Consider the following 22214-nt stretch of genomic DNA (forward strand, 5'->3'; position numbering starts at 1 on the left):
AATGCTCGTTCCAAGGCTGGTGAAGAAATTCCAGCCGCTGAAGAAATTGCCAGGGCATCCACTAGTGCTGCGCCTGAAGAAACTGAAGAGATCGGAGAAACTGCATTAGTTGCGCCTGAAGAAAATGAACCAGATTCCTCAGCTCCTCCCGCGCCCACACCAACTCCAATTCTTCCATCTGCTTATGCTGTGAAGAAGACCAAGGCTGCAGAGCGAGCTGCAGTGAAGAAAAGGAAGGCATCAGCTGCGTCAAACTCTTCGGCTGCGAAGAAAATGAAGCCAATAACCAGCTCACTCGACAATCCAATTGATGCTGTTCCGATTTCCTCCATGCCATCAAAGGACCTTGTTCCTTTTGGAGAAGACTATGAGATCCCAAGCGGATCTGATGAAGAAAATCATTCTGCTGCTTCATCAGAGCAGATTGATGAAGAAATTGAAGTGGAAGCAATCCCTTCAACCCCAATCATTTCCTCGCCTATGCCTCAGTTCACAGCTGAAGAGGCTGGTGTTGAGGAACTTGAAGAAGATGTGGATATTGGAAGCACAACGCCAGTGATGAACAATGACTTTTGGGAAAGTCAACATCCAAATTCTCCACTCTTCACCCCAATCCAACAGATACCTCAGTCCCCTGCTCCAACTGTTCAAATGGGCTCTGAAGAAACTCATCCCACTTCATTTGTCCATGAAGAAATTCCAGCCACTAGTGCTGATGAACTTGCTGCTGCTGATCCTCAGACTGCACCTGTTGAGGAACAAGAAATTCCTCAGCCTGAAGAACCTGAGCTCGCGATTCCTGAGGTGGTGATGCAACTCACTGACACCCCTCTGCCAAAGCCAAAGAATCCGTTCTCAAGCAAACAGAAGTTCAAGGCTGAAGATTTCTTTGCCAAGCACGTATTCTTCACTGATTATAATCCATATGATTCTGCTCGCATAAGGAAGAGGCGTTTCTGGACTACTAGCCAAGCCAATTTCTATTCCTCAGTGCTCTTCAACAAAGACAAAGTCTTCGATCATGCACATATTCCTCATGTGGACATGGAGTCTCTGCCCGGCTTTGAGCCAGTCCTCAGTGTTCTTCACGACGCAGGACTTCTGAATTTCTGCACTGATATCTGTGATTGGAATGAAGAACTCATTCTTAAATTCTATGCAACTCTGCACATCACCGGAGACGCTGAAGGCGTGAACTCATGGGTATTAGACTGGATGTCTGAAAATACTCACTACAAGGCACCAGCAACTGAATTGCTTCATGCTCTACCACTCAGTCCTCCACTTGATGGTGCTCGTTGTATCTACAACAAACCAGAACTTTCAAATCACTATATGCAAGTGCTGATGAAGCCTTTGAAGCCAAGGCAGGCCCCACGAACCAAATTCCTCGTCGAGGAATTACTCTATGTGCCTCGGACTGTCTATCGAATTCTGACGAAGACAATGAGTCCATCAAAGGCCACGACTCAAATGATGAAGAAGTCGTTGGCATCATGAAGAATATGCTTTTCAACATCATTCATGGCGTTCCCGTCAACTTCCATGATTTCTTCATGAGGACTCTGGCCAATATTGCTATGTCACCATTCGAGCTGAAGCCCTATGCTCCTTGGATTATGAGATTCATCAGGGCAAGATCTTCACTGAATTACAAAGCTGACACTCTGAACCACGGTAGCTACTTGCCTCCCATTGAAGTCCTCAAACGGACAGTTTCATCAGCTGATGATAAAGGCAAGGCCGCTGCTGTGATCAATCGCAATCACAAATGGGTAAAGCGTCAGTTTGGTGCACTTCTTCACAATATGACCTCAACACACAATGCAGTGAAGAAGAACCAATACTACCTTCATGAAACCTTCAACCGCACCTGGGCTGTCCTCACTCATGTCTATAGCGCTGAAGAACTGAAGACTATGGGTCTCAAGGAAGAATTTGACTGGTCTGCACCTCCTACGAAGAAATTCAAGAGGGTCAAAATTCCTCCACTGGTGGCCAGCTCTTATTCTTCATCGCGTGACACTAATGAGTATGAAGATTTGGACGACACTGCGGTAGGCCCTGCTACAACAAACAACCCCGACAACGCTGGCGCTCCTCCATCGACTTGAAATTCTTCAGGGGCGTTAGTCCTCAGTTTCAATCCTTTTGGTCATTTGATGACAAAGGGGGAGAAATCTGAGTTAGTCTTCAAGCGGGTCTATATTAAGGGCATTTTTTAAGTTACAACTCTCGTTCTTCTGAAACTTTTATTTGGATCGACTTGTAATCTTAAACCCGATGGTGCGCTAATACTTTTGTTGCATTATGCTTTGCATGCTTATTCCTCGTTAATGACATTGCACGCATGCTGAATCTTATCAGGCACCATATTTCATCATGCATTTCAAATTCTTCATATTATATATCAAATGCGTGTATGAATTACAAGATATAGGGGGAGATCTCCATGATTCAACTCTTCAAATGTGCATTGCCTCAAAAGCAATTTCCTCACTATGCACATCTTCAGGGGGAGTTCTTCTATATCTTGTAATCAAATTCCTCAATATCAGTGTATACACTTCATATGTTTATCCCCGTTGAAAACTTAACCTATGTTGTCATCAATCACCAAAAAGGGGGAGATTGTAAGTGCATCTAGTGCCCCTTAGTGATTTTGGTGTATTGAAGACTTATATGTTAAGGGACTAATGCGTTTGTGAGTGTACACAGGTCTATAAGTCTATGAGGAGTTTGATATTTACAGAGAAAGTCGACCCCTAAAAATGAAGTTCTTCGACTGAAGACTTTGAAAGTGAAGAAATTGGTGTGACCTTGAAGACTTGGTATTCATTTGTGGAACATGATTCGTGAAGACTTTTGTTTTCGTAGTTTCATTTTCTCTTTCTTGAGTCATAGGAAACACCGTACTGTTAAAGGGGGTCGAGGAAATACTAAGGAAAAATTTCCATGTGATGCTCAACTCAAAATCCTACACCTACGAATGCCTTCGAGTGAAGCCTTTGGAAATCTCATACAGTTCAGTCACTTTCTTCAGTGACAGAGACGAAGTTCTTCTGGTCGCTGATGAATTTGTTCTGACTGAGGAGTTAGGAATTCGTCAGTGCGAATTACTTACACAGTGAGGAACATGATAGCCCTGAGGAATTTGAGAGTCAAATTTCCGACCGTTGCTGTGCTGCGCGCCAGCTGTCCCAAAATATCTTATCCACCTAACGGTCATATCATTGAGGGGCATTTATGTCTTATCATGTCGGGCTGCTCCCTAGGCTATAAATAGTCGCCCCCTACAACCACTAGCTGGTTGGCTGCTCCGAGACAAACTGACACTTGTCATTTGAGAGCAACCCATCCTCCGAGGACTTTGAGCGAAAATCATCGAGTGAGGAAAGCCCAAAACCAAACCCCTACAAACCCAAAGTGATTGAGCATCACTGAAGAAATTGATCCTGCGTGGATCCGACGCTTGTTACCTTTGAAGACTGTGCTTCTTCCAGACGGTTAGGCGTCAAGGTCTAGAGCATCCAAGAGGAATTGTGGATCGCCGAGTGACCAAGTCTGTGAAGGTTTGAAAGTCGCCTGAAGACTTACCACGAGTGATTGGACGAGGTCTGTGTGACTTTAGTTCAAGGAGAATACGGTGAGGACTGGGTGTCCTGAGCTACATGCTCAGCGACTGGGTGTCCGGGAATGTGTGTCCTCGAGTTTAAATACTCAGCCGCTCCAACCAGATGTACAACTGAGACAGCAGTTGGAACTGGTCTACCAAATCATTGTCTTCACCAACCTAACTGGTTCTATTTCCTCAACCCTTTCATTTCCTCATTACTGTGTTGAGTGTTTGTTCATATCCGTGTTTGAAGACTTTGACTGAAGACTTTCTCAATTTCCTCAGTTCAATTTCTTCAGTCTGTTTGTCTTCATCTTGTGTTATCCTGTGATTACGCTCTCTGTACTCTGTGCTAGTCTTCATTTCATCATGATGACCATGCTTGTATTCTGTTATGCTTACTTCTGAGTACTTATTCCGCTGCTAATAGTTCTTCGCTAAGGAATTTCCTCACCGGCAAATTCCTCAGTGAAGGATTCACAAAAATGGCCTATTCACCCCCCTCTAGTCGACATAACACACTTTCAAGTCCGAGCGAGTGTTGTTGGCTGAATCCGGATCTTGATCCGATCTGACACCCGGGGGCATGGAAGGTTCCAAGACCGACAGTTTGGGGTCCGGAGTATCACCCGATCTCTTCGGCCCGATGCCCGACTCTAAGTCCGGGACTCGGATCATGTCTTCCTTTGAGTAGGTGTCCGGCTTACTGAGTTCGATGATCCGGACATAATTCATCCTCAAAGTTGAGGGGCGACCCGTGTGTGGTTCCTCCACTACCGCTATCTCATGGGTGGCAGGCGGGGATCCAATGTCCCTCTACTCGGGTTTAAGCCCAATCCGTTCATAGACCGTAGCGACTCCCAAAGCGGCGATGCGATCCAGGAGCTCATTAAGAGAGGAGAGCTCTCCCGGATCCATCTGTTCGGCAATCTCCAAATTGATGCGAAGGTTATGCGTGATGACCCTAGAGGCCATCGTTGCCGCGACAGCCAATGGGGTGGCCATAATGAAGCCACCAAGTCGGAGGATCTGGCCTACAGCCAGCGTTCCTCCAGAGATGATGTCTTCCTTGACAACGAAACGAGCCATCAAGCCTTGCAGCGATGACACAGAAGAACTCTCAATGAACGCACCAATGTCGGTGTCAAAACCGACGGATCTCGGGTAGGGGGTCCCGATCTGTGCGTCTTCGGCTGATGGTAACAGGAAGCAAGGGACACAATGTTTAACCAGGTTCGGGCCCTCTCGATGGAGGTAAAACCCTACTTCCTTCTTGATTAATATTGAAGATATGAGTAGTACAAGAGTAGATCTACCACGAGAACGTAGAGGCTAAACCCTAGGAGCTAGCCTATGATGGTATGATTGTAATTGTGATCGGCCTTCTAAGGATCATCCTCTCCGGTTTATATAGACACCGGAGAGGGCTAGGGTTTACATGGAGTCGGTTACAAGGAAGGAAATATAATATCCGGATCGCAAAGCTTGTCTTCCACGCAAAGGAGAGTCCCATCCGGACACGGCCGAAGTCTTGAGTCTTGTATCTTCACGCTTCAATAGTCCGGATGATGTATATAATCCGGCTGTCCGGATACCCCCTAATCCAGGACTCCCTCAACGGCCCAGTGGAATAATGGGCCGTTAATGGGTATAACGTGGTACACTTTTCATTACAGGCCAGTTTCACCACGGGCCGTTAATGGGCCAAGAGTAACGAAGGGCCTCATATGGGACGAAAGAAGTCATGGGCCACACAAGGGCTAGAAGTTAAAACGGGCTGGAATCATATTGGACGGCCCAGATGACGCTACTCGGCCTAATTTGGATAGGGTGTAACGGGCCCTGGGTTAGCGGGTTGTAAATGGGCAATATGCGAACATGCCATTAACAGGCTTTCTGTGGGCCGGCCCGCCACCTTTTGACCAAGTCAAACGGGCCAGCCTTTTCACAGGAATGGGCCTCTGTTGGGCCGTGCCACGTGTCGCAGTATCATAGGCGCCTTCGGTCCAATGAGCGGATGACATCTATCCCAGCGGTGAGGCGACACGTGTTTCCTCCAGCCAATGATGATTTTACATGTGGAAAATCCCCATTGGTCGGGGCTGTGAACGGGTTATCGGATCCAAAACTCGACCCGATAGCTTAACGGCGTTCCGTTACGGTGGATGCCACGTGGCGGTCACCCTTGACGAAAGCACTTCTGTGACGCGCGATTTATCGTCATGGAAGTGGACACTTCCGTGATGATAATTTTGGTAATGTCATGGAACACTTCTACGACAGCACATGTATGACTATCTAGATTCTGTCATAAATTTGTCATGGATGTACATGCATGACAAAAAACGCGACCTACTGTGACAAACACGTATCATCACGGAAGTGTATTTTTTTGTAGCGCTACTTGTTACCCATTACGAATTATCTTATCAGAGAACTATCTGCTACCTATAATTTCAGCGCTTGCAGAGAATACCTTGCTGAAAACCGCTTGTCATTTCCTTTTGCTCCTCGTTGGGTTCGACACTCTTATTTATCGAAAGGACTATGATAGATCCCTATACTTGTGGGTCATCAAGACTCTTTTCTGGCGTCGTTTCCGGGTTGTGAAGCGCCTTTGGTAAGAAAACATTTATATAGTGTGCTGAAATTTACTGTCACTTGTGGTTATGGAAAATAATCCTTTGAGGGGCTTGTTCGCGGTATCTTCACACCGACCGGAAGAACAAAGATTTGTCTCTCAACCTAATGAACCTATCGAAAATATTTATTATTAAATTCCTTCAGGTATGATAGAGAAACTGCCAGCTAATCCTTATGTAGGAGATGGAACATTACATCCTGATATGCATCTCGCACTTAAAAGGGTTGTATTTGGCACTTGAAAGGGTATGTTTTATTAAGTATCCGGTTCTAGTTATCATAAGGTCGAAGTACAACTCCGGGTGGTCCTGCTACGGTGGACACGACTATTCGAATAGATCAATCTTCCCTGCAGGGGTGCATCACATTACCCGACACGATCGATCCCTCTGGCCGGGCACACTTTCCTGGGTCATGTCTGGCCTCGGGAGATCAACACGTCGCAGCCCTGCCTAGGCTCAATAGAGAGGTCAGAACATCGGTCTAAATCCTAAGCGCGTAGGGGTCTGGGCCCATCGCCCGTTGCACACCTTGCACGTTGCGAACATGGCTGGAAGCAGACCTAGCCTCCCTAATACAAGACCAGGCGTTCCAGTCCAATCCGGCGCGCGCCGCTTAGTCGCTGACGTCAAGAAGGCTTTGGCTGATACCACGACGCCCATTCCCCATATCTTGTCCCACGTGGCGGTTGGTGCGTATAAGGTGAACGACCCAACTCAGATCAAATACCAAGATCTCGTTAAGCGTGTTATTTTGAAGTAACTTCGGACGCTGACCAGGACAAGACCCACCTGTCTCCTAGGTGGTCACAACCTGCCCTATCGCTCTGTCACAAAGATCCACTCAGAGGGCCGTCTGGACAAATGTCCTTTCAGCCCCCAATATGTGAATCACTTGCGGGTACTCTACGAGCCGACCCCAGTTTAGTCACATCATGTAACCTGTATAGTATGTATGTATGTATGTATGTATGTATACCCGTGATCACCTCCCGAGTGATCACGGCCCGATAATATAGCATGGCAGACGGACAAGAATGTAGGGCCACTAATGATAAACTAGCAACCTATACTAAGCATCTAGGATTGCAGGTAAAGGAATCAACAATCGTAGCAACAATGACATGCTATGCAACAGAATAGGGGCTATCCAATCAATAATAGTAGAAAAAACAATGCAAGAAATAGAGAGAAGAGAGTGGGCGATATCTGGTTGATCAAAGGGGGTTTGCTTGCCTGGAAGCTCTGCAGACAAATACGGACCCTCGACGGTGAAGTAGTCAACCACCGGGACAACCGCGGTCTCGAGGTCTACCGGAAAGAAGTAACGGAGGGGGAACACAATAAATAACAGAGCAATCAAAGTATCATAAAGTATGACATAGCAATAAGCAGTGCTAGAGGTGACCTAACATTGTGCTAAGCGTTATGGACAGAGCGGGAAATATCCGGTCATATTTTCTCGGCTCCAGGCATTTAACGGACAAACGAACCGGTGGGAAATGTTCCATGTTTGCAGTGTTTGGGGCACATGATAGGTATGTAGGTGGCATATTCGGATTCGTCTCATTTTTCTGATTATTTTTCATATTTAAATTATTCTCATCGGAGTTACGGTTTATTTTCTATGAATTTACAAAGTTTAAATGATTTTCTGAATTTACAGAATTCTTTTAATCAGAAAATAAAACAGCAAAATACTTTTGCACCTAGTGCTATTTTTGCCATAGTGTATGACAGTGGGGCCAGTGGGGCCAGTGGGGTTGGGTTGACTAGTCAACATATAAACTGTGTAGGGGCCTACATGTCATTGACTTAGACTTTTGTTAAAATTTGTTTCTTTAAACTAACAATGGGTCTACATGTCATCTACTATCTAATTAGCTAGCACTACTAATTAGACTAACTAACCGGCTGGCCACCCGCGCGGCTGTGGCACAGCCCGCCACAGACACACACACCACACACACACACATACACACACGACGCACACACACCAGCTCATGGCCATGGCCATACAGCAGCAGCGGCGGCAGCTAACAAGGCTGCGTAGGAGCAGTGTAAGAGCAGCAGCGGGAAGCAGGAGCAAGGAATAACAGCGACGCAGCAGAGCATCAACCAGAGCAGCGGAGTAGCGGGAGGTGGAGGGAGATGGAGGTGAGTTGGGCCTCCCAGCCCCACTCGGGCCTCCCTCTCTCTTACTTTTCTCTCTCTCTTTCTTTCTTTCTTTCTTCTTTTTCTGTTTTCTTTCTAATTTGTTTTGTTTTCTATTTACTTTCAATATTATTTAGGTTTTATAAAATATGAGACTTGGTCTATAATTAGTTATGCAATATTAGGCACTGCCACAAAAGTTTTGGGGGTTATTTAAAATAGTTTGTATTTTCATAAATTAGGAAAGGCAATTTTAATAATGAATTGTCCCTTGTTTCATTTATTTTTGGGCACTCAACCAATTTATAAAATGTTGGTTAATGAATGATAATTAGTTAGTGAATATTTACTGTTTGAAGGAATAATAATTTAACTTGTTATTTGAATTTGAATTTGACTTGAATTTTAATCAAGTGACAATTGGCTTAGTAGATGATGATGACATGGCATCATTAGGGTGAGGTTACTGTAGCATGAGTCTCGGGGTGTTACAATCTATGAGCAAGAAACAATAACTGGAAAGAAACAAAGAGGAAGGAGAAAAACAAAAATAGGGCAAAAAAACTTACTCCAATGACATCTCTCTCCCTCAAAAGGAATGGGAAATGGGCGAAATGAATGCGAGGGAGAAAAACTACTCTGAGAGAGACAAGCGGCCCGCCAGCCCAACTATCGTGACAAACACCCCGGCTCGCTACTAGTATCAACCTGAAAACGGGCCGCGCGACACACAATAGCCGCGAGCGAATGCACCAGCGGGACAAAAATAGGTTTGCACGAATCTTAAAGACAGACGAGATCCGATGGCTCTTGACTTAGACGTGAAGTAGTTATTTCACTTCTAGATGTGAAATAGCAGATCTGATATAATGATTGTAATGTTGTAGTCTGTAGATGTGTAATTAATGCACAATTCATTTTTTTGATGCAGTACCATTCCTTCAAGATATATATAATTAATGTAATGTTGTAGCGTGTAGATGTGTAATTAATGCACACGTTCATTTTTTGGTGAAGTACCATATCTTCCTATCTTCAAGATATATATAATTAATGTAATATTGTAGCATGTAGATGTGCAACTAATGGATACATTCATTTTTTATGCAGTACCATATCTTCAAGATATATCATATATAGTACAACTAATGTATGTATAACGTGTCGATGTGGAGTTAATGTACACACTCATTGTTCGATGCGATTACATATCTTCAAGGTATAGCCTATAAATATAGAGTTAATGTGAACATTCATTGTTTGATACAATATGCATCTTCAAGATATAGAACTAATGTATGATGTAGCCTCTAGAGTGCAATTAATTTACATATTAGTTGATTGACATGGTGACATATCTTTAAGATATACACTGATGCATGTGCCCATATCATCATCTCAAACAAGGCTATATAAACCAAGCCATAGCTAACGAAGTCATGTATCCCACACATTCACAGAGAAGCCACACAAACAATTATAACATCAAAGGGATAGAGAAGGCTCTAGTGTAGCAGATACAAAAGCCATAGCCATGGCGAAACTCATGGGCTTATGTTTCATCATCCTCACTATTGGGGTAGCCGTCTCGGCTGATGAATGTGAGGGTGACCGACAGGCCATGATCAAGGAGTGTGCTAAGTATCAAAAGTGGCCAGCAAGTCCGAAGATAGATCCGTCGGACGCATGCTGCGCCGTGTGGCAAAAGGCAAACATCCCATGCCTTTGCGCTGGTGTCACCAAGGAGAAAGAGAAGATATATTGTATGGAGAAGGTTGGATACGTTGCCAATTTCTGCAAGAAGCCGTTCCCACATGGCTACAAGTGCGGAAGTAAGTGAAATATATTAAGGGAATTATGACGATCGGCATTGCATACATGCAGTTTTCATATTTGTTATTCTTCGGATTCACACGATTTCGATTTTAGTTATGCATTTTATATGTTTCTTGTGCTATTCTGATCATATGTTGGGACAAATTAATTGTCTTGCAGGTTACACATTCCTGGCGTAGTGACTCTAGTTTAGCTGTGGAAGGAGAAGCTTGGCTTTTACATTCGATGTGTGCTTGGCCTCACAATAGCTTTCCTTTCAGATCTGTAATTCGTGAGGTTGTGCTCAGGAAAGTTTATGTTAAGCACTTTGTATGAGAACGTTTCTGAAACTAATAAAGCCTTCTCCTCAAATTGTCTAAATTATGTTTGTTCATATATCATTTTTTGGTTCTACTAGTAAATATGCCCATGCGTTGCAACGGGAGTAAAACAATCAGATTGTGCATATGTGGTAGAAATAAAAAAAGTCTGAAACATATTCCAGGATGAGATCGGGACCTTTAAAATGTGATTTCATAAACTACGTCTGAATCATGTCATGATGAGAAAAGGAACTTCTGTAAGGTCATTTCAAAAGCTAAAAATGTGATGGTCTCATCACGACTTGACTTTTTAAGGCACCACAACAAAATATTTTCTAGCTGAGAAACTGTATTGATGGACCCTACCTGAGCTACACTAATTAATGGTGTGTCTCGCCTTCACCTAGGGTCACGGTGTTTACCCTGAATAGGAAAACTATAGTACCAGAATAAACATAGAGGTGTATGGAGGCAAATTAGATATTTAATCATTTTTGTATGCAACTTACAAAAACTAATTGTAGGAACTTTTGTCAATTTTTTTGGGCTCAACGTTGTGCAGATTATGGAAACCTTTTTTTACGCGACTCGCATGTACTAAACAAAATCATGAAACAACCTCTACAAATAAAAAAAAACTCTATATAAGCAGGTTAGTTTTGTTCGTTATTTACAGATCTGCTTAATTTTTTTGAACATTTTCTAAAATTTACATTCTTTCAAATTTCCGAATATATTTTGAATACATGACAATTTTTCTAAAATCTTGAATATTTTGTGAACATTTTTTCGAAATCGTGATTTTTCATGAATGCAAACATTTTTTCAAAATACTGGACATTTTATAATTTTCCAAACATTTTTTGAATTAATGAAAATTTTATGATTTCGCAAAAACAACGTGAATAGTTTTTAAAAATACTGGACATTTTATGATTTCCTAAACACTTTATGAATTCATGAACATTTTATGATTTCCCAATAAAATCCAAAACTGACAACTTTTGGAAATCCCGAATTAATTTGAAGAAGGAAAAAAAGAACCAGAATTAGGGTGAGGTTACTGTAGCATGAGTCTCGGGATGTTACAAATCTATTCCACTACAAGAAATCTCGTCCCAAGAGTTAAGAGGCGGAGTAAGGTGGAAAGTTCTGGTTACGAAATTCTAATGAATCTTCTCGTTCTTGGTTGCTCTTCTCGAATGAGTTGACCCATTACGTTGATGTCTTATTTTCTCTACTTCGGGTCATAATGACGAAGTCGTCATCCTTTCTTCAAGAACTCCATCGTACTTACGAAGGAATAAAGGGTGGGTATTCCGGGGGAACATGCCTCTACAAGGTTGATTATTTGGTTGATAACATCAGGGAAGGTGGCAGAGAGTAACTCTCGAATTGAAACCTAAGAAAATATCTAGAGCAAAGTAAGGAGGTATCATGGGAAGTCTTGAGTGGGCAGGCAATCGTTCGGTGCCTGAAATAGGGCATGAAAGGGGTTCAAGGCAACGAGAATAAGTATTGTGTTTGATAGCAGAATTGATGATCTCTCGAAAGGTGGCTTGTGAATTACATAAGAGGACACACGCGAGGAACAACCTTGGGAACAGGGGGTGTACAGGAGAGTCAGGTTTCGATCCTGTGGAACTGTGGGTTCCACCATGTGGGTTAAATTTTGGGAAGGCGGTGTTGTCTTGCACGATCATGTAAGCAAGGCATGTCAGAGGATAGCCTGTCAGTTATGTCGGCAACAACATCGGTACCATTTTTCTGCTCGTTGAACGAGGCAGACCAATAGGCAAAGTTCTCGTCCATCGGTGGTTAGCGGAATGTCATCAACATTAGTAACAGGGTCTTACTGACAGAGTGTTACAATGAGGTGCTTACCTAACCAAGGAATTATCATTGCTCAGTTAACTCAGATTACAAGAAAGGTTAAACAAAACAATGGAAAGGAAAATGTGTTCAAACACATATTTCAGGGGTATATCCTGCCCAAGGGCAAGCAGAGCACGATATCCATGACATGATAGAAACTAGAAAACCATTTAGGTAAGGGGGGAGGAATTTCATGACATTACCCAAACAACGGTGTTTGGATAATTGACGGGAAAAAATTAGCATTGTGCTTCAAATGTTCTTATTGAAGATCGAAGGACCACAAACATGCTTTAAGATTGCATTGACATGGTCTTCAAGCAAGGTCGGACTTTGGATACTCAAAGGATTCATCAGGAACAACTTATAGAATAAGTCTTACAATTTCCTCTTGGAAGAATGGTTAACCTTACTAAAAAGGAAACTATAACAATAGGGCCCCGACCAGGTGTGCTAGGCATGACATCACATTATCGGGTCATATAAAGACCAATGTTATAACTCTTGGAAATATGTTCCAACCATCATATTTGATCGAGATTCGGATCTGATTGGTGTCAGGATACCTCGGACTCAGGATGCTTGAGAAGAAAAAGGTGCGACACATATTGACGAGATGGCATTTCAAGATTATTGGGAAATGAACTATGGGAGCGAGTTCCGAAACAAAAGTTCATCATTAAATCAAGGAGAGGGCGAGGAGGTGGCTGATGGACTCAGCGACAATTCATTGAGATTTCCCAAAAGATGGATTTGCACAATCATGTGAAGGAGATAACATTTGTAAGATCAAATGATATAACGATGTATGCTGAAGGAGAACATCCACGAGTAAACATTGGTTGAAAGGTGCAACCAAAATATGGGCTTAGGTAGCATGATCAATGTTAGAATGGTGATTCAATAACCAATACACAAAGAATGAAACTATCGTTCATTAACTTACATGCAATAGGGTTGCTAGAAGTTTTGAATTTTACACATCACAGTCCAGTTGTCAGTACTCTAACATGGGGACCAAGAACTGAATGTAGACGGTGAGATATATCACTTGTATCAAGAATTCTTAAGAGGTGGTGAAATTCTCACAACTTTCTTGATATATAAAATGATAATACTCCAAGGTAGGACATACGATAAGTTGGATTGCCAGGAACTCATGGCACACCACAACACTAACAAGTTTGTGTTGGAAAGAAGGTGAGGAAGTAGTTGATGACAACACAAATTACGAAGGATAAGGATGGTAATCCCCATCAGGAATTTGATTGATATCCTGGAAGGAGTCAAAATGTTGTTGATGATCATGAGAAATTTGGTCGAGAGGCTCCATGAAGAAGCAATCAAACAGTGACTGCATCAAGCAAAAGTACTAATGCAACGAAAGATTATTGGATCCTTGGATACGCCACCAACTCGGAATCAAGCTTGTTGTTCATGGTGGAATGATAAGACGAGGGAATCGACGTAAGATTAGCTCATCGTCGAAGTTGTGCTCTGGGAGTAAGGAACAAGTAGCACAGTTAAAATCAGCACGATAATGATATAGCCGAGCAGGACAAGAATGACATGGTCGAGTACAAACTCGTGAGTAAAGGAGATTACTTTAATCATGGTGCGGACCTGATTTATTTATTGGTGTCCTCGAGTGACTAACAACTCGGAACCCAGGAAAAATTGGAATCGGTGAGGAATAATACTTGATGAAGGCTCATAATAAGCAACATGGTTCGGTGCTATTATCGAGATACCAGAGGGTAATACTCGGAGGTAGAGAAAAATAGAGGGTTGACAAGTGTATTGATATGCAGAAGACAAGTACTTTAACTTGTCCGAGAAAAGGAATCAAGGAATATCAATATGGCCGAAACCATAGCTACAAGGGAACCAATTTAATGACACCGAAAGAATTATCCAACTAATTAAATGTTTTGCAAGAAGCTTGTATGACAAGTTCCACATCAGGTCCATGGGCATGAAAACTAAGTTCGTGCAGTTTTTGCAGAAAAGTGAGACTACGTCCTCCTTGTGGCAGTCCTCGACCTTGCTAAGCGCAAGGAGGAAGCTGGCCCAGTAACGGTGTACCGTCTCCAGGGGCTCTTGCCTGATGCGGGAGAGACGGTTTAAGTTCGAGCGAGTGTTGTTGGCTAAATCCGTATCTTGATCCGATCTGACACCCGGGGGCATGGACGGTTCTGAGCCCGACAGTTCGGGGTCCAGAGTATCACCCGATCTCTTCGGCCCGATGCCCGACTCTAAGTTCGGGACTCGGGTCATGTCTTCCTTTGAGTAGGTGTCCGGCTTACTGAGTTCGGTGATCCAGACATAATTCATCCTTAAAGTTGAGGGGTGACCCGTGTGTGGTTCCTCCACTACCGCTATCTCATGGGTGGCCGACGGGGATCCAATGTCCCTCTGGTTGGGTTTAAGCCCAATTCGGTCATAGTCCGTAGCGACTCCCAAAGCGGCGATGCGATCCAGGATCTCATTAAGAGAGGAGAGCTCTACCGGATCCATCTGTTCGGCAAGCTCCGAATTGATGCGAAGGTTATGCGTGATGACCCGAGAGGCCATCGTTGGCGAGACAGCCAATGGGGCGGCCATAATGAAGCCTCCAAGTCGGAGGATCTGGCCTACAGCCAGTGTTCCTCCTGAGATGATGTCGTCCTTGACAACGAGACGAGCCATCAAGCCTTGCACCGACGACACAGAAGAACTCTCAATGAAAGCAGCAATGTCGGTGTCAAAACCGGCGGATCTCGAGTAGGGGGTCCTGATCTGTGCGTCTTAGGCTGATGGTAACAGGAAGCAAGGGACACAATGTTTACCCAGGTTCGGGCCCTCTCGATGGAGGTAAAACCCTACTTCCTGCTTGATTAATATTGAAGATATGAGTAGTACAAGAGTAGATCTACCACGAGATCGTAGAGGCTAAACCCTAAGAGCTAGCCTATGATGGTATGATTATAATTGTGATCGGCCTTCTAAGGACCATCCTCTCAGGTTTATATAGACACCGGAGAGGGCTAGGGTTTACATGGAGTCGGTCACAAGGAAGGAAATATAATATCCGGATCGCAAAGCTTGTCTTCCACGCAAAGGAGAGTCCCATCCGGACACGGGCCGAAGTCTTGAGTCTTGTATCTTCACGCTTCAATAGTCCGAATGATGTATATAGTCTGGCTGTCCGGATACCCCCTAATCCTGGACTCCCTCAACGGCCCAGTGGAATAATGGGCCGTTAATGGGTATAAAGTGATACACTTTTCATTACGGGCCAGTTTCACCACGGGTCGTTAATGGGCCAAGAGTTACAAAGGGCCTCATATGGGCCGAAAGAAGTCATGGGCCACACATTGGCCGGAAGTTAAAACGGGATGGAATTATATTGGACGGTCCAGATGATGCTACTAGGCCTAATTCGGATTGGGCGTAACGGGCCCATGGTTAGCGGGCTGTAAATGGGCAATATGCGAACATGCCGTTAACAGGCTTTCTGTGGGCCGGCCCGCCACCTTTTGACCAAGTCAAACGGGCCGGCCTTTTCACAGGAATGGGCCTCTGTTGGGCCTTGCCACGTGTCGCCGTATCATAGGCGCCTTCGGTCCAATGAGCGGATGACATCTATCCCAGCGGTGAGCCGACACGTGTTACCTCCAGCCAATGATGATTTTACACGTGGAAAATCCCCATTGGTCGGGGCTGTTAACGGGTTATCGGATCCAAAACTTGACCTGATAGCTTAACGGCGTTCTGTTACGGTGGATGCCACGTGTCGGTCACCCTTGACGAAAGCACTTTTGTGATGCGCGATTTATCGTCATGGAAATAGACACTTCCGTGATGATAATTTTGGTAATGTCATGGAACACTTCTACGACAGCACATGTATGACTATCTAGATTCTGTCATAAATTTGTCATGGATGTACATGCATGACAAAAAACGCGACCTACCGTGACAAACACGTATCATCACGAAAGTGTATTTTTTTTAGTGCTACTTGTTACCCATTATGAATTATCTTATCAGAGAACTATCTGTTACCGATAATTTCAGCGCTTGCAGAGAATACCTTGCTGAAAACCGCTTGTCATTTCCTTTTGCTCCTCGTTGGGTTCGACACTCTTATTTATCGAAAGGACTATGATAGATCCCCTATACTTGTGGGTCATCAAGAGTCTTTTCTGGCGTCGTTTCCGGGTTGTGAAGCGCCTTTGGTAAGCAAACATTTATATAGTGTGCTAAAATTTACTGTCACTTGTGGTTATGGAAAATAATCCTTTGAGGGGCTTGTTCGCGGTATCTTCACACCGACCGGAAGAACAAAGAGTTGTCTCTCAACCTAATGAACCTATTGAAAATATTTATTATTAAATTTCTTCAGGTATGATAGAGAAATTTCTAGCTAATCCTTATGTAGGAGATGGAACATTACATCCTGATATGCATCTCGCACTTGAAAGGGTTGTATTTGGCACTTGAAAGGGTGTGTTTTATTAAGTATCGGGTTCTAGTTATCATAAGGTCGAAGTACAACTACGGGTCGTCCTGTTACGGTGGACACGACTATTCGAATAGATCAATCTTCCCTGCAGGGGTGCATCACATTACCCGACACGATCGATCCCTCTGGCCGGGCACACTTTCCTGGGTCATGTCCGGCCTTGGGAGATCAACACATCGCAGCCCTGCCTAGGCTCAACAGAGAGGTCAGAACATCGGTCTAAATCCTAAGCGCGCAGGGGTCTGGGCCCATCGCCCGTTGCACACCTTGCACGTTGCGATCGTGGCCGGAAGCAGACCTAGCCTCCCTAATACAAGACCAGGCGTTCCAGTCCAATCCGGCGCGCGTCGCTTAGTCGCTGACGTCAGGAAGGCTTTGTCTGATACCACGATGCCCATTCCCCATATCTTGTCCCACGTGGCGGTTAGTGCGTATAAGGTGAACGACCCAACTCAGATCAAATACCAAGATCTCGTTAAGCATGTTATTTTGAGGTAACTCCGGACGCTGACCAGGACTAGACCCACCTGTCTCCTAGGTGGTCACAACCTGCCCTATCGCTCTGTCACAAAGATCCACTCAGAGGGCCGTCTGGACAAATGTCCTTTCAGCCCCCAATATGTGAATCAATCGCGGGTACTCTACGAGCCGACCCCACTTTAGTCACATCATGTAACATGTATAGTATGTATGTATATACCCGTGATCACCTCCTGAGTGATCACGGCCCGATAATATAGCATGGCAGACGGATAAGAATGTAGGGCCACTAATGATAAACTAGCAACCTATACTAAGCATGTAGGATTGCAGGTAAAGGAATTAACAATCGTAGCAACAATGACATGCTATGCAACAGAATAGGGGCTATCCAATCAATAATAGTAGAAAAACCAATGCAAGAATAAGAGAGAAGAGAGTGGGTGATATCTGGTTGATCAAAGGGGTTTGCTTGCCTGGAAGCTCTGCAAACAAATACGGACCCTCGACGGTGAAGTAGTCGACCACCGGGACAACCGCGGTCTCGAGGTCTACCGGAAAGAAGTAACGGAGGGGAAACACAATAAATAACAGAGCAATCAAAGTATCACAAAGTATGACATAGTAATACACAGTGCTAGGGGTGACCTAACGTTGTGCTAAGCGTTACGGACGGAGCGGGAAATATCCGGTCATATTTTCTCGGCTCCAGGCATTTATCGGACAAACGAATTGGTGGGAAATGTTCCATGTTTGTAATGTTTGGGGCACATGATAGGTATGTGGGTGGCATATTCGGATTCGTCTCATTTTTCTGATTATTTTTCATATTTAAATTATTCTCATCGGAGATACGGTTTATTTTCTATTAATTTACAAAGTTTAAATGATTTTCTGAATTTACAGAATTCTTTTAATCCGAAAATAAAACAGCAAAATACTTTTGCACCTAGTGCTATTCTAGCCATAGTGTATGACAGTGGGGCCCGTGGGGTTGGGTTGACTAGTCAACATATAAACTGTGTAGGGGGCCACATGTCATTGACTTAGACTTTTGTTAAAATTTGTTTTTCTTTAAACTAACAGTGGGTCTACATGTCATCTACTATCTAATTAGCTAGCACTACTAATTAGACTAACTAACCGGCCGGCCACCCGCGCGGCTGTGGCACAGCCCGCCACAGACACACACACGACGCACACACACCAGCTCATGGCCATGGCCATAGAGCAGCAGCGGTGGCAGCTAACAAGGCTGCGTAGGAGCAGTGTAAGAGCAGCAGCGGAAGCAGGAGCAAGGAATAACAGCGACGCAGCAGAGCATCAACCAGAGCAGCGGAGTAGCGGGAGGTGGAGGGAGATGGAGGTGAGTTGGGCCTCCCAGCCCCACTCGGGCCTCTCTCTCTCTTACTTTTCTCTCTTTCTTTCTTTCTTTCTTTCTTCTTTTTCTGTTTTCTTTCTAATTTGTTTTGTTTTCTATTTACTTCAATAGTTTTTCGGTTTTATAAAATATGAGACTTGGTCCATAATTAGTTATGCAATATTAGGCACTGCCACAAAAGTTTTGGGGGTTATTTAAAATAGTTTGTATTTTCATAAATTAGGAAAGGCAATTTTAATAATGAATTGTCCCTTGTTTCATTTATTTTTGGGCACTCAACCAATTTATAAAATGTTGGTTAATGAATGACAATTAGTTAGTGAATATTTACTGTTTGAAGGAATAATAATTTAAATTGTTATTTGAATTTCAATTTGACTTGAATTTTAATCAAGTGACAATTGGCTTAGTAGATGATGATGACATGACATCATTAGGGTGAGGTTACTGTAGCATGAGTCTCGGGGTGTTACAATCTATGAGCAAGAAACAATAACTGGGAAGAAACAAAGAGGAAGGAGAAAAACAAAAACAGGGCAAAAAAACTTAGGGTGCGTTTGGATTGCAACCAATAGTAGCCATATCAAAAAATTGGCAAGCCCATGGAAATTGGCTAGTGCTTGGATAGCAGCCAAAATTTTGGCTCGCCCGACGTTCCGCCAACGGACCAGTGCAAATTTTGCCAACACATGGGCGAGCTGGCGGCGCCGAAAAGCTCCGCCAAAATATTGGCAGCGCCCGCGCCCGCTCACTCCACGGGGCCTGCTTAATTATCGCAGCTAACTCACGATTGACCCTGAAAGTGATTTGTAGATCGGCATATTTCTCCTGTTCCCTGATCGTTTGGTGGTAGGTACTCTTTTTTGGCTCAACAAATCCGCATGTGCATGCAGGAAGATAGCTACCTAATTACCACAAAATTAGCATGAGTCGTGTAGGTTTATTAATCCGCTAAGCAGTAGTTAATTTGATTATTATACTAGTACGGTCGAGTAGCAGCCCTACCTCATAGAACTACTCCTGAAAAGCACGGAACTATTTTTACCTAAAGAAGGGATATATGTTTTGACGAATGAAACATTGCTTTTGCATGCCCATTTTTTTGTTACTTTTTGTGTATTGTAGCTATTAAAAAAATCATTTCACATTTTTTTGCGGGGCATGTCACATTATTTTTTGACTTGGAATAAAAATAAGCATGGATTAATCCTAATTCCCAAAGTTTGTCGCGTTAGTTGGCAACAAACCAAATGACAGCTCAGTTATTTTGCCAAAAAATTGGTAGAAACATTGGCTCTAAACCAAACAAGAACAAACAACCAATATTTTGGCCATGCCCTCACTTTGGTCATGCCAAAAAATTTGGTGGGGCTAGTTGGGGCACAAACCAAACACACCCTTACTCCAATGACATCTCTCTCCCTTAAAAGGAATGGGAAATGGGCGAGATGAATGCGAGGGAGAAAAACTACTCTGAGAGAGACAAACGGCCCGCCAGCCCAACTATCGTGACAAACACCCCGGCCCGCTACTAGTATCAACCTGAAAACGGGCCGCACGACACACAATATCCGCGAGCGAATGCACCAGCGGGACAAAAATAGGTTTGCGCGAATCTTAAAGACAGACGAGATCCAATGGCTCTTGACTTAGACGTGAAGTAGTTATTTCACATCTAGATGTGAAATAGCAAATCTGATATAATGATTGTAATGGTATAGTCTGTAGATGTGTAATTAATGCACAATTCATTTTTTTGATGCAGTACCATTCCTTCAAGATATATATAATTAATGTAACATTGTAGCATGTAGATGTGTAATTAATGCACACGTTCATTTTTTGGTGAAGTACCATATCTTCCTATCATCAAGATATATATAATTAATGTAATATTGTAGCATGTATATGTGCAACTAATGGATACATTCATTTTTTATGCAGTACCATATCTTCAAGATATATCATATATAGTACAACTAATGTATGTATAACGTGTCGATGTTGAGTTAATGTACACACTCATTGTTCGATGCGATTACATATCTTCAAGGTATAGCCTATAAATATAGAGTTAATGTGAACATTCATTGTTTGATACAATATGCATCTTCAAGATATAGAACTAATGTATGATGTGGCCTCTAGAGTGCAATTAATGTACATATTAATTGTTTGACATGGTGACATATCTTCAAGATATACAACTGATGCATGTGCCCATATCATCATTTCAAACAAGGCTATATAAACCAAGCCATAGCTAACGAAGTCATGTATCCCACACATTCACAGAGAAGCCACACAAACAATTATAACATCAAAGGGATAGAGAAGGCTCTAGTGTAGCAGATACAAAAGCCATAGCCATGGCGAAACTCATGGGCTTATGTTTCATCATCCTCACTATTGGGGTAGCCGTCTCGGCTGATGAATGTGAGGGTGACCGACAGGCCATGATCAAAGAGTGTGCTAAGTACCAAAAGTGGCCAGCAAATCCGAAGATAGATCCGTCGGACGCATGCTGCGCCGTGTGACAAAAGGCAAACATCCCATGCCTTTGCGCTGGTGTCACCAAGGAGAAAGAGAAGATATATTGTATGGAGAAGGTTGGCTACGTTGCCAATTTCTGCAAGAAGCCGTTCCCACATGGCTACAAGTGCGGAAGTAAGTGAAATATATTAAGCGAATTATGACGATCGGCATTGCATACATGCAGTTTTCATATTTGTTATTCTTCGGATTCACACGATTTCGATTTTAGTTATGCATTTTATATGTTTCTTGTGCTATTCTGATCATATTTTGGGACAAATTGAATGGTCTTGCAGGTTACACATTCCCTCCTCTGGCGTAGTGACTCTAGTTTAGCTGTGGAAGGAGAAGCTTGGCTTTTACATTCGATGTGCTTGGCCTTACAATAGCTTTCCTTTCAGATCTGTAATTCGTGAGGTTGTGCTCAGAAAAGTTTATGTTAACCACTTTGTATGAGAATGTTTCTGAAACTAATAAAGCCTTCTCCTCAAATTGTCTAAATTATGTTTGTTCATATATCATTTTTTGGTTCTACTAGTAAATATGCCCATGCGTTGCAACGGGAGTAAAACAATCAGATTGTGCATATGTGGTAGAAATAAAAAAAAGTCTGAAACATATTCCAGGATGAGATCGGGACTTTTAAAATGTGATTTCATAAACTACGTCTGAATCATGTCATGATGAGAAAAGGAACTTCTGAAAGGTCATTTCAAAAGCTAAAAATGTGATGGTCTCATCACGACTTGATTTTCTAAGGCACCACAACAAAATATTTTCTAGCTGAGAAACTGTATTGATGGACCCTACCTGAGCTACACCAATTAATGGTGTGTCTCACCTTCACCTAGGGTCACGGTGTTTACCCTGACTAGGAAATCTATAG

General features: G+C 43.2%; 1 protein-coding gene and 1 pseudogene across 1 annotated transcript; both read left to right on the forward strand.

The window, feature by feature from the left end:
• Positions 1–9861: 9861 nt before the first annotated feature.
• Positions 9862–10608, forward strand: LOC119301976. The gene is made up of 2 exons (XM_037578992.1): positions 9862–10244; positions 10408–10608. Exons 1-2 carry the CDS (start codon positions 9947–9949, stop codon positions 10425–10427), a joined length of 318 nt encoding a protein of 105 aa, XP_037434889.1. The 5' UTR covers positions 9862–9946; the 3' UTR covers positions 10428–10608.
• Positions 10609–21077: 10469 nt separating this feature from the next.
• On the forward strand, positions 21078–21809 carry LOC119301984 (annotated as a pseudogene).
• The last annotated feature ends 405 nt before the right edge of the window (positions 21810–22214 follow it).

Source organism: Triticum dicoccoides, chromosome 1B (assembly GCF_002162155.2).
Source record: "Triticum dicoccoides isolate Atlit2015 ecotype Zavitan chromosome 1B, WEW_v2.0, whole genome shotgun sequence".
NCBI lineage: Eukaryota > Viridiplantae > Streptophyta > Magnoliopsida > Poales > Poaceae > Triticum > Triticum dicoccoides.